The sequence below is a fragment of the Triticum urartu genome, chromosome 5 (assembly GCF_003073215.2).
Source record: "Triticum urartu cultivar G1812 chromosome 5, Tu2.1, whole genome shotgun sequence".
NCBI lineage: Eukaryota > Viridiplantae > Streptophyta > Magnoliopsida > Poales > Poaceae > Triticum > Triticum urartu.
The window spans coordinates 45708008-45726012 of NC_053026.1; the positions used below are offsets into that span (position 1 = coordinate 45708008).

An 18005-nucleotide genomic window follows, 5' to 3' on the forward strand; every position below is an offset into this window, starting at 1 on the left:
GGCTGCGATGCTTATGTGAAAAGGCTTCAACCTGATAAGCTCGAACCCAAATCGGAGAAATGTGTCTTCATAGGATACCCAAAGGAGACTGTTGTGTACACCTTCTATCACATATCCGAAGGCAAGGTATCCATTGCTAAGAATTGATCCTTTCTAGAGAAGGAGTTTCTCTCGAAAGAAGTGAGTGGAGGAAAGTAGAACTTGACGAGGTAATTGTACCTTCTCCCTTATTGGAAAGTAGTTCATCACTGAAATCAGTTCCAGTGATTCCTACACCAGTAAGTGAGGAAGCTAATGATGATGATCATGAAACTTCTGATCAAGTTACTACCGAACCTCGTAGGTTAACCAGAGTAAGATCCGCACCAGAGTGGTACGGTAATCCTGTTCTGGAAGTCATGTTACTTGTAAAGGAAATATGCCCTAGAGGCAATAATAAAGTTATTATTTATTTCCTTATTTCATGATAAATGTTTATTATTCATGCTAGAATTGTATTAACCGGAAACATAATACATGTGTGAATACATAGACAAACATAGTGTCACTAGTGTGCCTCTACTTGACTAGCTCATTGATCAAAGATGGTTAAGTTTCCTAACCATAGACATGAGTTGTCATTTGATCAATGGGATCACATCATTAGGAGAATGATGTGATTGACTTGACCCATTCCGTTAGCTTAGCACGATGATCGTTTTGTTTTGTTGCTATTGCTTTTTCCATAACTATACATGTTCCTATGACTATGAGATCATGCAACTCCCGAATACCGGAGGAACACTTTGTGTGCTACTAAACGTCACAACGTAACCGGGTGATTATAAAGGTGCTCTACAGGTGTCTCCGATGGTACTTGTTGAGTTGGCATAGATCAAGATTAGGATTTGTCACTTTGATTGTCAGAGAGGTATCTCTGGGCCCTCTCGGTAATGCACATCACTATAAGCCTTGCAAGCAATGCAACTAATAAGTTAGTTGCAGGATAGTGTATTACGAAACGATTAAAGAGACTTGCCGGTAACGAGATTGAACTAGGTATTGGGATACCGACGATCGAATCTCGGGCAAGTAACATACCGATGACAAACAGAACAACGTATAGTGTTATGCGGTTTGACCGATAAAGATCCTCGTAGAATATGTAGGAACCAATATGAGCATCCAGGTTCCGCTATTGGTTATTGACCGGAGACATGTCTCGATCATGTCTACATAGTTCTCGAACCCGTAGGGTCCGCACGCTTAAAGTTCTGTGATGATCGGTTTTATGAGTTTATATGTTTTGATGTACCGAAGGTAATTAGGAGTCCCGGATATGATCACGGACATGACGAGGAGTCTCGAAATGGTCGAGACATAAAGATTGATATATTGGAAGCCTACATTTGGACATCGGAAGAGTTCCGGGTAAAATCAGGATTTTACCGGAGTACCAGAGGGGTTACCGAAACCCCCCGGGGGCTAATGGGCCTTGTTGGGCCATAAGGGAAAGAGAGAGGGGCCAGCCTAGGGCAGGCATCGTGCCCCCTCCCTCTGGTTCGAATTGGACTAGGAGAGGGGGGGGGCGGCGCCCCCCTTTTCCTTCTCTTTCTTCCCCTTCCTTTCCCCCTCCTAGTAGGAGTAGGAAAGGGAGGAATCCTACTCCTACTAGGAGGTGGATTCCTCCTCCTGGCGCACCAAAAAGAGCCGGCCGGCCTCCCCATTGCTCCTTTATATACAGGGGCAGGGGGCACCTCTAGACACACAAGTTGATCACAAAGATCTCTCCCAGCCGTGTGCGGTGCCCCCCTCCACCATAATCCACCTCGGTCATACTATAGCGGTGTTTAGGCGAAGCCCTGCTGCGGTAGCTTCATCAACATCGTCACCAAGCCGTCGTGCTGAAGAAACTCTTCCCTGAGCTCTACTGGATCGTGAGTTCGCGGGACGTCACCGAGCTGAACGTGTGCTGAACGCGGAGGTGCCGTACGTTCGATACTGAGGATCGTTCAATCGTGAAGATGTACAACTACATCAACGCGTTGTCATAACGCTTCCGCTTAACGGTCTACGAGGGTACGTGGACGACACTCTCCCCTCTCGTTGCCATCACCATGATCCTGCGTGTGCGTAGGAATTTTTTTGAAATTACTACGTTCCCCAACAACTTGACCATGACGAACCTACGAACTATGAGGAATTGATGATGAGCCCAGATTCCGCAAAATGGCTTGAAGCCATGAAATCTGAGATGGGATCCATGTATGAGAACAAAGTGTGGACTTTGGTTGACTTGCCCGATAATCGGCAGGCCATAGAGAATAAATGGATCTTCAAGAAGAAGACCGACGCTGACGGTAATGTTACTGTCTACAAAGCTCAACTTGTTGCGAAAGGTTTTTGACAAGTTCAAGGAGTTGACTACGATGAGACCTTCTCACCGGTAGCGATGCTTAAGTCCGTCCGAATCATGTTAGCAATTGCCGCATTTTATGATTATGAAATTTGGCAAATGGATGTCAAAACTGCATTCCTTAATGGATATCTGAAAGAAGAGTTGTATATGATGCAACCAGAAGGTTTTTTCGATCCAAAAGGTGCTAACAAAGTGTGCAAGCTCCAGCGATCCATTTATGGACTGGTGCAAGCCTCTCGGAGTTGGAATATACGCTTTGATAGTGTGATCAAAGCATATGGTTTTATACAGACTTTTAGAGAAGCCTGTATTTACAAGAAAGTGAGGGAGCTCCGTAGCATTCCTGATATTATATGTAGATGACATATTTTTAATCGGAAATGATACTGAATTTCTGAATAGCATAAAAGGATACTTGAATAAGAATTTTTCAATGAAAGACCTCGGTGAAGCTGCTTATATATTGGGCATCAAGATCTATAGAGATAGATCAATACGCTTAATTGGACTTTCACAAAGCACATACCTTGATAAAGTGTTGAAGAAGTTCAAAATGGATCAGGCAAAGAAAGGGTTCTTGCATGTATTACAAGGTGTGAAGTTGAGTCAGACTCAATGCCCGACCACTACAGAAGATAGAGAGAAAATGAAAGGTGTTCCCTATGCTTCAGCCATAGGCTCTATCATGTATGCAATGGTGTGTACCAGACCTGATGTGTGCCTTGCTATAATTTTAGCAAGGAGGTACCAAAGTAATCCAGGAGTGGATCACTGGACAGTGGTCAAGAACATCCTGAAATATCTGAAAAGGACTAAAGATATGTTTCTCGTATATGGAGGTGACAAAAAGCTCGTCATAAACGGTTACGTTGATGTAAGCTTTGACAATGATTCGGATGACTCTAAGTCACAAACCAGATACGTGTTTTTATTAAATGGTGGAGCTGTCAGTTGGTGCATTTCCAAGCAGAGCGTTGTGGCGGGATCTACGTGTGAAGCGGCATACATAGCTGCTTCGGAAGCAGCGAATGAAGGAGTCTGGATGGAGGAGTTCATATCCGATCTAGGTGTCATACCTAGTGCATCGGGTCCAATGAAAATCTTTTGTGACAATACTGGAGCAATTGCCTTGGCAAAGGAATCCAGATTTCACAAGAGAACCAAGCACATCAAGAGACGCTTCAATTCCATCCGTGATCAAGTCAAGGAGGGAGACATAGCGATTTGCAAGATACATGCAGATCTGAATGTTGCAGACCCGTTGACTAAGCCTCTCTCATGAGCAAAACATGATCAGCACCAAGACTCCATGGGTGTTAGAATCATTACAATGTAATCTAGATTATTGACTCTAGTGCAAGTGGGAGACTGAAGGAAATATGCCCTAGAGGCAATAATAAGTTGTTATTTATATTTCCTTATATCATGATAAATGTTTAGTATTCATGCTAGAATTGTATTAACTGAAAACTTAGTACATGTGTGAATACATAGACAAACATAGTGTCACTAGTTTGCCTCTACTTGACTAGCTCGTTGAATCAATGATGGTTATGTTTCCTAACCATAGACATGAGTTGTCATTTTATTAACGGGATCACAACATTAGAGAATGATGTGATTTACTTGACCCATCCATTAGCTTAGCACGATGATCTTTTTGTTTTGTTGCTATTGCTTTTTCCATAACTATACATGTTCCTATGACTATGAGATCATGCAACTCCCGAATACCGGAGGAACACTTTGTGTGCTACTAAACGTCACAACGTAACTGGGTGATTATAAATGTGCTCTACAGGTGTCTCCGATGGTGTTTGTTGAGTTGGCATGGATCGAGATTAGGATTTGTCACTCCGATTGTCGGAGGGGTATCTCTGGGCCCTCTAGGTAATGCACATCACTATAAGACTTGCAAGCAATGTAGCTAATGAGTTAGTTACGAGATGTAGCATTACGGAATGAGTAAAGAGACTTGCCGGTAACGAGATTGAACTAGGTATTGAGATACCGACGATCGAATCTCGGGAAAGTAACATACCGATGACAAAGGGAACAACATATACCGTTATGCGGTTTGACCGATAAGGATCTTCGTAGAATATGTAGGAACCAATATGAGCATCCAGGTTCCGCTATTGGTTATTGACCGGAGATGAGTCTCGGTCATGTCTACATAGTTCTCGAACCCGTAGGGTCCGCACGCTTAACGTTCGGTGACGATCGGTATTACGAGTTTATGTGTTTTGATGTACCGAAGGTAGTTCGAAGTCCCGGATTTGATCACGGACATGATGAGGAGTCTCGAAATGGTCTATATGTGAAGATCAATATATTGGAAGCCTGTATTTGGACATCGGTATGGTTCCGAGTGGTTCGGGCATTTTTTCGGAGTACTGGGAGGTTACCGGACCCCCCCGGGGAGTATATGGGCCTTATTGGGCCTTAGTGGAATAGAGGAGAGGGAAGGGAAAGGAGGGAGGCGCGCCCCCAAGCCCAATCTGAATTGGGAGGGGGGCCGGCCCCCCTTTCCTTCCTCCCTCTCTCCTCCTTCCTTCCTCTCCTACTCCTACTTGGAAGGGCTCCTACTTCTACTAGGAAAGGGGGGAATCCTACTCCTGGAGGGAGTAGGGAGTAGGACTCCCCCAGGGTGCACCATAGAGAGGGACGGCCCTCCCCCTCCTACACTCCTTTATATACGGGGGAGGGGGGCACCCCATGGACACAAAAGTTGATCAGTTGATCTTTTAGCCGTGTGCGGTGCACCCCTCCACCATAATCCACCTCGGTTATATCGTAGCGGTGCTTAGGCGAAGCCCTGTTTCGGTAGCATCATCATCACCGTCATCACGCCGTCGTACTGACGAAACTCTCCCTCGAAGCTCTACTGGATCGTGAGTTCGCGGGACGTCACCGAGCTAAACGTGTGCAGATCGCGGAGGTGTCGTACGTTCGGTACTAGGGATCGGTCGATCGTGAAGACGTACGACTACTTCAACCGCGTTGTCACAACGCTTCCGCTTACGGTCTACGAGGGTACGTGGACGACACTTTTCCCTCTTGTTGCTATGCATCACCATGATCTTGCGTGTGCGTAGGAATTTTTTTGAAATTACTGCATTCCCCTACACTGTATTACTGACATAGTGTTGTAAAGTTCTGTTCGGGGATAGATAGTGTTGGATGCCTTACAATATATTGTGCACTACCATCTCAATGATCTTACTAAAGGAGCATATACCCTACTACTTCATAGAGAGCTTTGATTCTTTCAGGAAAAATTACATTATATAATGGGACCAATTAGCCTTTTCAGTTGTCGACCAAGCGATGCCTGAAAGGTTGAAGCATAAGTAAACTAAAAATTTACTTGATTTTGAATGCACAGTGTACCCAAGTTTGGTTGTACCAGCTTTGCCCCTGTAGTTAGTTAGTTGTTCATCTTTGAGCTTGAAAGGTGAACTTTGCTCAGTTTGGAAATAACTTGAGCCACCTACCACTTTTGTCTCCCCAAGAATGGTTTGTGAACCGATATGAGTCAGTGATGTTGCATTGTTATTTTGGGTGTGAGTACCTACTGTGTGGTAGTCGGTCACCATTTCTGCTCGAACTGTGAGGCAATAACAGTGTTGTTTGTCTCTCTCAATTCATTTTCCGTTTTCATCTCTTTGTTCTTCCCATTTCTCCTTTTCTTAACTTGCTTGTGTTCAAATTCATTCTGGTCATCTGATTTGTTCCCTGGATCTTGTTGATGTTCTTTGTAGCGGTTCATCAACACCGCTACAAAAGGGGAACATGTTGTCACAACTCCAGTTAAGAGGAATAATCCCCCAAAACTTTCAAAAGTGATAGCGCCTGAACCATCAAGCGTGCCATCATTTTCATGGCTATTTTGATCTATCCATTTCTTTTCAAATTGAATGATAGTATCTCCTCCTGTTATGTTGAGTATCGCCCTTGACATCTCAGCACATAGTGGAGAATTCCTGGGAAGCGCCTAATTAGCAATGAGATAATTGTTATAAGATGTGCATGCTAACATATAATGTCCCACTAACAACATTGACTCGGTAAAATCCTGAAAACTTTTTTTCTAATATAATATGCAACTAATATGAGGGTTCTATTATTTAGCACTGCCATACCCCTCAATTAATCATTCAAAAAGTTGCTTAAATAGCACAAAAATCCAGTAAACTCTTTCAGGCTTAGTTTGTGATTGTTGTGGAGCATCATGTACTTACTTTTAAAGTTGGTGTAAAAAGGTTGTGAAAAGTCTATTGATCTGTTGGTAAATCAAATCAGAGTTTTTTTTGCGGGATAAATCAAATTAGAGTTAGATGAAGTATTATCAAAGTTGATCTCCCACATGAGATCTCATATGTTTTCAAATGCAAATATGCTATTTGATTAGAAAAAGAGAGATAGTCAAACACCTAGGTATCCAAAAATAAACCAACCGACAAAGACTATTTATCATAATGCAGGTCAATTCCAAAAAGAGCCTTAGTGTGATGAGTTACAAATATCAGCTCAGGTTAATGTTTCCGATAGTAAACATATGGAGTTATGTTGTTATATGTGATTGTTTCGCCAAGCCTCTTATATATATGTTGTTCGTGTATTGTAGCTAAATTTATTAAAAAGATTATTGTGTTCATTTTGCTATTTATTTTCTTATCTGTTGTTACCAAATTGGTTGCAACAATTCTTGTAATAAAATTCCATCATTCCATTGGGACGCTATTAGATAATCATACTATCTATTTATCTTTGATTTTTCAACAGATATTTATATATTTACAAGTTTGAATTTTAAACTACAATCTTGTGGTAATATGGTACTAGAAGAGAATAGTGAGATTAGTTAAACTTACAAATGCAAAACCTGCACTCTTGTATATAGGCCCCACCATTACGTAACCTTTGTTGTACTTTGCGAGGAACAGTTTGATGTATGGGACGTCAAGTACAACCGCAACAATGCTTCCATTAGAAAGAGCACTATAGAAATCTTCAAGTGTTGCATAGGCCCTGAGCTTAGATGTATCAAAACCAATTTCCACCAGTAGACCCTCTATATAAGAACCTTGGTGGAACCCTACATATTCTCCATTCTTTTGGAGTTCATGAACATCAGTCACTGTTGGTGAAAGCTTATGTACAGTAAGCATTGATGCAAAGCTTGCTGTATAACTTGCTGCAAGTACCAGAAGTACAACCATCCATACACGCAAAACAATTCTAGGTAGAAAGCATTCTAGCTTCTCCTCTGTAGAAATAACAATCATTCTTTATTAAGAAACATAAGAAATTTTGAAGCTGGAATGCAATGCACGACATTTCAGGACTTGCTAGAAGGTATATGAATATTTGTTTATATGATTAGTGCAAGTTATGCCATCATTTTTTAACTAATTCAAATAACGAATAATGTCTATATTTTATCTGTAATGAAGTGCAATTAAGAAGAACATGTGCATTGTTGATTTTTTTCTAGAAAATACAAGCTTGGGTTAGTTCACCCCCCACCTTGATTCTTCGTATTGTGTTTATTGAGCATTATTAAGTAGGAAGATCAAGTTTTTGTGTTGTTGAATTTTTAAAATAAAATTAATTACCATAGATTCCTAGAGATGTTTAGTCAGCTCAGTGTAGTAATCTATTGATGATTCCTCTTATTTTGACATAGTGCAACACATGCTTTGTCTATGCGACTAAAATACTTGTTCAAAATTCTACCAAGATCAAAGAAACTATAACAGTACTCACTCTCTTCAAAAATGGAGAATATTGTAGTCGCCAGTTGTTTGAGTGAAAAGGGACCATGCACATGTTCATTGCCATTTAGATACTCCAGCAGCCAGACAACAACTCCGGTGTACATAAATAATACGATGCTGCCAAACCACATCTCAGTGCTCAATGGTTTCAAGAAAAGCCACACATCCTTCATCACGTTTTCCTTCACTGGAACAATCATCCCTACTCCAGACTCTGTGTATGGTACAGTGAAGTCGACATATAATGATCTGTTGTATCTTATAGTAATATCTGCAACCGCTATGTCGTATTCCTACAATGACACTAGTCAGACTTTTATACTTGAGAAAAAGACGAATAACTATATTTTATGATTGACTAAACAATATAAGCTCAATTGTCTAAAGTATTTCTTACCTGAAGATAAACATGATAAACAAAATCATTGTAGCTCCCTGTATCAGCTGTGTCAAATTCTAGGTACTCATAAGAAAGTGGAAAAGGTAGCCTCTTTACTGCCTCCTCAAATATGTCAATTGTAAGGCCACTCACTGTTGTTTCATTTTTGACAGGATCTTTGTATGTCTTTATAAACTCCGGAATTTTGCTTGAACGCACACCAACTCTAAGCTTCTTGCCAACGGTAGGAATTTCCCAGCCCATTGGTATTTTGGTTGACTCTCCGGGCCAAATTACAGGATTTAGATCATGCATTGAGTGTTGTCCTGTTTTTTTGAAGCCATCTTGCTTTAACTGTCGTGAAAGTCCACTTTTCACAGTCCAAAATCCAATTTCTCTCCAACCTCTTCCAACAACATTTATTATCTGGAACACATAAGTTTTATGTTGTTGTCTATCTGTAAGGTCAAACTCACCACTGAAACCTCTGAACTTATTTTGTACAATTGTCTTTAAGAGTTCATGACCCTTAGTGGAAATAATCATGGATTCCAAGTATGTGGAGTTTTTAGTGGACAATGGTGGCTTGTTTGTGATATTGGATACTCCAACCTTTTCTGCCGCTCGTGCCAATGCCCATATTGTATCATAGCCCCATAGCCCAACAATGCTTAGTTTATTGGAGGGTGATTCATCTGGGTTATCCTGCAAGTACATTATGTTCCACCTTTTGGATAAGTTATCAAGTTCTTGCGATCTGGGAACATGATACCTTACTCCAAGCACACCATTCATTGCCTCAATGACACTTGGATTGAGTGTGTCCATGATGTTTGCCACTCCACTTGTGGTAATCCACACAAATCCTTGGTTCATCATCCCTACCTCTTTGGCCTTCATAAAAAGAAGGGAAGTCATAGTGGATGACATATGAACAATAAATACCCTTGTTTGCATTGCCATCAACTCATTTAGTTTTTTTATAATGGTCTCACTTGTTGCCGATGAAGGGATAACACTACGATATGGAACACGAACATCAATGTTTTGAAGTGCATCAGTGAGGTATGGTACAATGCCTCTCCCGTAGTCAGTGTCATCATATACTGCTACCACTTCTCTCCATCCATATGCTTGTACAAGCGAGGCAATGCTATTCACCTGAGCCGAGTCATCTGGTGTTGCTCGTACAAAATAGGGCATACTATCACAAGTGAGAGAGGGGCTTGTTGCTGTGAATGATACTATGGGGACTTGGGTTATATTTCCAAGTTTGGATATGAACACAACTTCTGATGATTTCTGGGGACCAATAATGGCTTGCACTTTGTAATTCTCTAGTAATTCAATAGCTTTGGGAAGGGCAGAACAAAGAAAATGATGGTTAGATAATATCTATGGAATAGTCTGTAGTACTCAACAACATAATCAACTATTTCAAAATTGGAAGAAGGTTGGAAAAAACTTAGTTTTGGACCTTCCAGTTTTCTGAGTCAATACTCTAATTTAAAATATTGCCTCTATACTCCCCAGACATAACAAATAGCCAAATAATGTTACAAGAAGCTGATATTTGACAATACAAACATGTCAAGAAAATAAAAAAAAATCTGAACTCTTATCAGGAAACACAATAGGGAACTAGACCCTACTGTTTTTCCACATATATTAAAAATATAAGGGTAATAGTGTAACACCCAAAAACCTCTTACTCCCTTGGATCCAAAGTTAGTGTCGCAGTTTTGAACTGGGGTTAGTTCAAAACTGTGGCACCTATTATGGATCAAAGGTAGTATTTTTTTTCCTCATACTTGGATGACTTGTATGGACTTGGTTGGTGCTTTATCTATAAAGTGGGGCAAAAGCCTATTTCTGAACAAAATAGTGTAACACCATGGAGAGATATTTACTCCCTCCGCTCCAAAATACATTCCATATTCGTAAGCAAACTTCATAAAGTTTGAGATGTCACTCTTTAATGTCACCCTTATGCTCTATAGGGCAACTCGGGCGACAATTTAGCTATATCTATAGAGCAGGGTGAAAGCCTGTTCTCTAAACTTTATAAAGTTTGACTAAGTTTATAGAAATTTACAATACCAAATCAATCCATAGTGAAATATATTTCCATATTGTATTTATTTCGTATTGCAAATGTTTATATATTTTCAATATAATTTTAGTCAAACTTAACATATTTTAGCTTAAGACAAAACCAATATGCAATGCATTTTGGAACAAAGGGATTACAAGCAAATTGTATTCAAAATGCGAGATACAAGTCAAGAATATGAACCCGCCCAATTAGAAATGCCAGAGTCGAGTTTCTGAGGTATTCTAACTATTAGCAAACTTATGCGAAATGACATGAGTAAAATGTACTCCTTTCGTTGCACTTTTTCTGTGAAAATGCAAAGCTTTCATATCGTTACATAGGTAGAAAGAACTCATGTATGTTGTTACCTCTCATCTCACAATTGGTTCTAGATTGTTACGGATGTTGGTTGCCGTGTATTTTGACTGTCCGGTTTCAAACCTTGAACTTAAATTTCGTATTACAACATTCTATTTATAGTACAAAATTACAATTAGAATATAATGCATTTAAATAGCAATCTAAATTCCAATTGCATCTAGATTATATACCATAATCCATGTATTATTGGATTAATTGTTGGCTGGTGCATGTCTTTGTACAGGCCAAGTATGCCATATGTTTTTCCATCGAGGTACTAATTTTCTATTTCCTATGGAATTATATCATTGACTTGTGGAGGTTTTCAATACATGTTTTTAGTAACACATTAACAACGATGAGGTTCTAAATTTTGCTTATCAATTGAGAGTGTGGAGAGCTTGAACATGTTTTAATTTCAATTTTGAGGCCATACTATAATAGGGGATTGCTTGATTGAGCCTGTTAGGAGAAGTTAATATGTCACTCAAGAATGGGGTTTCAGCTAGAAATAGACCACCTTTTAATTAAAAAACACCTTTTCTGTATTATGATTTTCATACATTTTGCATTTGGTCTAAGATCTCTCAACTATTCCCAACTAAACTAGAAGCATCAGGAATATCATATTTTCAAATTAAAAAGAGATGATGGCTCGGTAGTGAGTGATGCTAGATTCAAAGATAACATCACAAACTGTTATAAGGGGTTGTTTGATTCGTCTGAGCACAACAATATTATGATGTCTACAGCTTTTGGGTAAGATGTCCCTCAACTTTTCATGCCAGAAAATAAATTCCTCACTACTCCTTGCATGAAAAGTGGGGTTTGGGATGCTATCTCTTGGATAGAACATAATAAAGCCCTTGGACCGGATGAATTTCTGGCCGAGTTTTACCAGGTATTTTGGGAGGTAATAAAAGTTGATTTGATGGATCCATTCCATGCATTTCATAGCAGTGACCTACCACTGTGTAATCTCAACTTTGGGGTAATTAACTTGCTTCCAAAATTTAAAGAGGCCATGCGAATTTAGAGGCTGATTGGTTTGCTACCAAGATTTGGCAAAATTAAAAGTTGCCAACATTGGCAACCTTTTGTGAGATTGACAATGAAAATTGGTAACCAACCAATCTCTAGCCAAAATTTGGCATATGCCAAAATCTGGTATGTCAACTTTTGGTGTCAGACTAATTAGGCTCTCAACACTACAAACACATTTGCCTGCTAAACACGAGGTTCAAAGTATTCACTAAACTGGCAACAAATAGAATATTAATCAGGCTGTTGATCACATGGTTCGTCCAACTCAAATGATATTCATTAAGTGTAGAAACATTCTTGGAGAAATTCTATTTCTTCTTGAGACTGTTCGCGAGCTCCATCATACATGGGAGGAGTGATTTTTAAAATTGATTTGACAAAGCGTGCCATAAATTTAAGTGACCTTTTCTTCTTCAGACCCTCCAGATGAAAGGATTTTCACCATCTTGCTGCAAGTTGGTGAAAAGGTTTACTTTTCCGAAGGAAGTGTTGGCACCAATGTTAGCAATAATTTAGAGCCACATTCCTAATGAAAAGGACCTATATCAGGGGGGGGGGGGGTCCTCTTTCCCTGTCCTTTTTAATGTAGTTGATCGAGAGAGCCAAGTCAGCGGATCTTATTAATGGGATGGTGCTTCATCTGGTGGATGGCGGATTATCTATTCTATAGTACGCGGATGATGCATCGTATTTATGGATCTTGACATCCGAAAGGCAATGAAAGATAACCCTAAAACTAGCTTGGTACATTTGAGCAAAGATACTGCTTTCATAAAAGTAAGATATTCTACTTTAACGAGGCGCATGAAGCAGCCGATCCGTACACTAGAATGAGCGTCTAGAAATGACTAGTAGTTGGACAGTCAAGCAATTTATCCTTAGGCATTGTTCGGTTGAGTGTGGATCCGAATGGATTGAAGAGGATTTAAACCCCTTGTAAGTCAAAATACGTCCCAATCCACGCCAATCCCCTCCAATCCTCTCGGGAGAGGAGTGACCGAACAAGCCCTTAGGATATAGGCTAGTCCTGATCAATTAGATTCTTAAGCCAATGTATATGTATATGATCTCTTTCTTAGGCCAATTTTTATATTTACGAAGTAGTAGCAAATAAAATCCTTTGATATTTCCGAATCCTGACGACGTGACATACTGCCTAGTGCATACACACGTACTATGTACCTGCTGATGCGGCCTTGATGTCACTGCCCATGGAGTCCCTAACGTGGAGAACAAGCTTGGTGCTGTAGTTCCGGTGGGCCGCGTAGAAGTCTTGAACGGCCAGCAAAACGCTGGTTCGCGCCACCTTTCCCACCGGCGATCCTAGGTCGAGGATCACCCCGACATGGAATCCATCTGTTTTGCCGGTGGTGTTCTGGGCGACGCCGAAATCGACAGCGAGTAACAGGAAGAGGATGATGGCTCCGCGTGCTCTCTCCATCACACTTTTCTTGTGCTGAGATGCACTGATTGCACCCTCTTATATGCATCAAGGAGGACGCTGGTGGTCAAACTGAGAGTAGCGACTGGCTGATTTGTGACAGGTTAGTTGTTTAACCTTGGTCACTGGACTTTGGGGTGTGTTCTATTCGCGGCCAAACTACGGGAAATTCAACCGGAATTGCCTCTGGATAAATGAATTCTCGCATGCATGAGACGACAAGTGGGATCAAAGATACACGGTACGAATCGGTCCATGGAACCTGCGTGCACACGTTCAACGCGGATTGACTTTGATCCTTAGTTTGTCCGCGCGAACGAATGATCTTTTTATATATGTGCAGTCATGTGAGAGGTCATTTAAAAATCGTCAATCAAGAATTATAAGTTCCTAAACACCATCAGAGGTGGGCGACGATTGGGAGGAACCGATACACCATGACGATACGAATCACTTGAAAAATAAACGTATTCGTTCCGTTGTAAAGAACCTTGAACCTGACCTTGCGGGGGTAGACGCGTGTGATGTGAATGGTGTTGGTCCTCCCGTCTACCTTCACACACATCGGACACGACGCTTGGTGAGGCAGACCCGGTGCACAAGTCTATCCAACGTCCAGCACAGGTCTTGGAGGGCCATGCGAAAAGCTTGACTTTGAGAGGGGCCCACGGCTTACACGCCAACATGTGCCACTTGCACAAGACCATGCCCTCCAAGACCAGGCGATAGCCTATCCCGCAGGAGCGCAACTGATGGCCTACAAATGCATATGGTTGAGTTGTAGCATTTTTGAAATAAAAGTATCGATTCGAGAGAGAGCTTTGGAAAATGATATTTGACTCTTATAGAGGTTTATCGGAAAATGATATGTGCATACTACCACAATTCCGTGTCATGCACGCCACCAGTGTTCCTCCCTACTGGATAGACGCAACAACGATTAAAGGGTCTCCCATGGACACAACTAAATACAGTCTCTGTTATTCCCCTATCTATGTTCGACGAACGAGGGTGCTAGGTGATACGTCTCAAACGTATTTATATTTTTTTATTGTTTCATGCTATTATAATATCATTTTTAGATACTTTTTATAATAATTCATATTATTATTTTTGAACTACCCTACTAATTCAGTGCCCAGAGCCAGTTGTTATTTTATGCATGTTTTCGATTTGCAAAAAAAAATATCATACTTGTGAAGCTAAACGGGGATTTACAAGGATTTATTTTGAAAAATAAGAGACCCAAGGGACCTAGACCCACCTGGAGAGGAGCTCCAAGGGCTCCAGACGGTTGCCCCATGCAGGTACCCTAAACCCCAAACCATAACCTTAACCCTAAATTCTTGTGACGCCCCCGATTTGATTGTACACTCATCATACACGTAAACGTGTACGATTAAGATCAGGGACTCATGGAAAGATATCACAACACAACTCTAAAAATAAAATAAGTCATACAAGCATCATATTACAAGCCAGGGCCTCGAGGGCTCGAATACAAGAGCTTGATTATAGACGAGTCAGCGGAAGCAACAATATCTGAGTACAGACATAAGCTAAACAAGTTGCCATAAGATGACTAGCAACAATACAAAAGTCCTGGTCAAGATCATCCGTGGCAGTAGGCAAATGTGTAAATTCGCGTAGAGTGTAGGAAACACGCTCGCTTCCTGGTCGCTCCCGCGGGCGGCCGGGAGCGAACCCTAGCCGCCAGCAGCGCAGCACCCACCTCCCCCGCCTCCCCTCGCCGCCGCCGGACGGCGTCGCCAGGCAAAGCCCGTGCGGCTCGGCGATGGCGGGGCCCTTTCCTCCTTCTGGTCGGAGCGGCGTGGCGCGGGCCGTCCTCTTCGACGGGAGCTCGGCCGGCGGTGATGCTAGCTCGAGGCGGTGCGGCAAGGTAGCGCAGGGGCGGGTCAGGCGCGCTTCGGGGCTAGCTGGCGCGGTTCTACGCGCGGCGGCTCGCCGCGGGCGTTGGCACGGGCGCACGGAGCGGAGGGCGCAGATTTAAGCGGGTCACGGAGAGGAGCGTGATGGGGTTGCGTGGGCGCCGCGGCGAGGTCGCGCCGCGCGTGCGTGGCGGCTCGGGCGGCCATTTGTGGTCGTGCGCTGCTGGGTACCCTGCTCCGCGGCGTGAGGGGCTTGAGAGGAGCTGGGACGAGGTGCTGCTGCACGGCAAGGTGCTGCACAAGGGGTCCGGCGGCGCGGATCTATCGCCGGGAGGTTGCGCGACGGCGCGGTGAGGGGCTGCTGCTCAGGCAGCATGGTGGAGCGGCTTCGCTATAAGGATGCAGGAGCAACAGCTTCGGATTTGCTCGGATTCAGGTGGAGCCGGTGGACGTCGACCATGGGGATTTTGTGCTGTGCAGTGCTCCGGATCTGCTCGGATTCGAAGGTGTGGAGGAGCTCCGGGCGAAAGTCCAACACTGACCTTGGGTCGGTGCTGGCAACAGCGGCGCCATGGCCATGGTGTCGTTCCCCTTCTTGAAGGTGTTGCCGTGGAGCTCCATTACACGACTCTCCGGGAGAAATCCCTAGCTTCGGGTGGCCGAAGCGGGTGATGATGGCGGCTACGTCATTTCCTTCTTTGAGGCATCGCCTTGGAGAGTCAGCATGTTGCAGTTTGCACGGATCTCTTCGTCGTCGGGGACAGTGGACGTCGGGGCGGCGGCTCCGGGTGATTTATGATTGTGCGTCGAGATGGCGATCTCGGGAACAATGTGAGTGGCAGCTCTATGAGGTGGGGCTCTATCTCGACATTGGTTGGGTGGCATCCTTATCCCACTTGGGCGGTAGGGGTGTCGGCTCGGTCGATGCGCCCCAGAGGGGGCGATTTGACTTTATGTCGGGGTGGCGGCCCCGGATGTGGTGCGGCGTTCGTGGTCTGCGAGCGGTTGCCCTGAGCAGCGTGGGCTGCGGGCAGCTGGGTTGTGCGGTGTTGCTGCTCGAGGGGAGCGGTGGTATGTCAGGGCGGCGGCCCCGAGAGAATCTCTGTGGCGATCAGACTTCTGTGACAACGATAATGGTGGGAGCGATGTCGGCGACACGACAATGGTTGCGGTAGTCGACTCTTCTCTGGCGTGTCCACAGTTTTGCCTCGGTTTGCTTGTTGCTGTGGAGTCGAAGTTGCGGCGGCGGGGCCCTGTGGTGTACGATGACTGGCTGCAGGTGGCCCGTTCGGCGATCTTCTGTGGCGCCAGCCGTGCCTGGTTTTGTTCTTCTGAGTTCTCCGTCTGAGTCAGAGCTGCATTGTCTGGCCGTAGGTCGACTTGTCGTCGATTAAGGTGAACTTTGCCCTGTGTGTTTCAGTCTATGGAGTGGGCTTGGTTCTTGTTGTCCCGGTTTTTGCCCGGTTTTATGTAATTAACTAGGTAATTCTTTTCTGCTTAATTAATAGATGACGCAATATTTGCCTTCGTTTTGAAAAAAAAAGTCCTGATCAAGTTTGTTTGTCCTTGTGAATATATTGGCATCAAGTGATCATTTAAGCTCGGCTCACCCATCAGGATCACAATTAGTTGTTCCTTTTGAATTCACGGTGATGTTGCTACGATATTTATGGCAATGTTAGATGCAGTAAGATGGCAGTGATGAGCCAATGGCAGGGATGAGCCGGAGATGGCGGGAACTGTAAAACTGTCAGGTTTCTTCAGTTAACGCCTCAAGGTATGCATTTCTGCAGAGATCTTCGGGACTAGGTTGCGTAAGTGGTTTGGTTCGAGGCCGGTGATGGATCCATCCTTGTGATGTACCGATGCTCGTGCTTCAGTTGTTGGTGTCATCATAGTCTTGGTAGTCCTTCTGTGCGTGTTGTTGTGGTTGGGCTACAAGTTCTCTTCTACAAGTTTTTTTTTTAGAAAAGGAGGATGACCCCCGGCATCTGCATCTGGGAGATGCATACGGTCATTTTATTGATTATTCTCGAGGACCTTACAAAGTAGTACAACAATATGTTTGAATCCGCCATCTTGGCAACATATGCCACTACTCCTATCCATATGATGAAGGGGGTGCAAGCTGGGCCAAATACCCAGACCTCTCACCTAAGCCTAACATCTAAAATCGGAGGCCTCGACCGAGCCACATACCAGGTCCGGGGCACAATCCGGTCTGACGCACTCACATGTGTCGTCGCCACCATCTTCCACTGGTCCATCTTCAGAGCAGATTGAGGTGCCAACCTTGGCAGGATCCTCCGCCATCGACGCCATCAAGACGCCAAATGACGACCACCATCTACGCTAGCCCATCTCCAAGCAGAAGGAGCGCTACCACAGGACGAAGACCGGCGGAGAATAGGTGAAACGCTGCACACAATGCCGCCGCCAAACTCCTCACACGCACCGCAAAGCGCCCACCATGCTTCCGGGAACCCCGGGCGACGCCTTCAAGAAGGAGCGCGACGAGGGTACGACGCCGTCGCCCGCAAGGGGAACTAGAGCTTTCGCCCAAAGGAAGATCACGGTGAAAGACGGGAGAGGACCTCGACAAGGCCTCCAAGAATG

The 18005-nt window shown here is 43.5% G+C and overlaps 1 protein-coding gene across 1 annotated transcript; it reads right to left on the reverse strand.

Moving 5' to 3' along the window:
• Window positions 1–5593: 5593 nt before the first annotated feature.
• Window positions 5594–13500, reverse strand: LOC125555596 (glutamate receptor 2.8-like). The gene is made up of 5 exons (XM_048718497.1): window positions 13242–13500; window positions 8579–9912; window positions 8171–8474; window positions 7276–7670; window positions 5594–6395 (listed from the first exon to the last, which is right to left on the reverse strand). Exons 1-5 carry the CDS (start codon window positions 13498–13500, stop codon window positions 5991–5993), a joined length of 2697 nt encoding a protein of 898 aa, XP_048574454.1. The 3' UTR covers window positions 5594–5990.
• Between the last annotated feature and the right edge of the window lie 4505 nt (window positions 13501–18005).

Bases quoted from the DNA above. Each gene is read 5' to 3' on its own strand.
- LOC125555596 (XM_048718497.1), bottom strand. From the start codon at position 13,500: ATGGAGAGAGCACGCGGAGCCATCATCCTCTTCCTGTTACTCGCTGTC. The intron at 9,913-13,241 runs GTACATAGTACG...CCCTTCCCAAAG, and splicing joins CATCAAGGCCGCATCAGCAG to CTATTGAATTACTAGAGAAT. The intron at 8,475-8,578 runs GTAAGAAATACT...GTGTCATTGTAG, and splicing joins TTTATCATGTTTATCTTCAG to GAATACGACATAGCGGTTGC.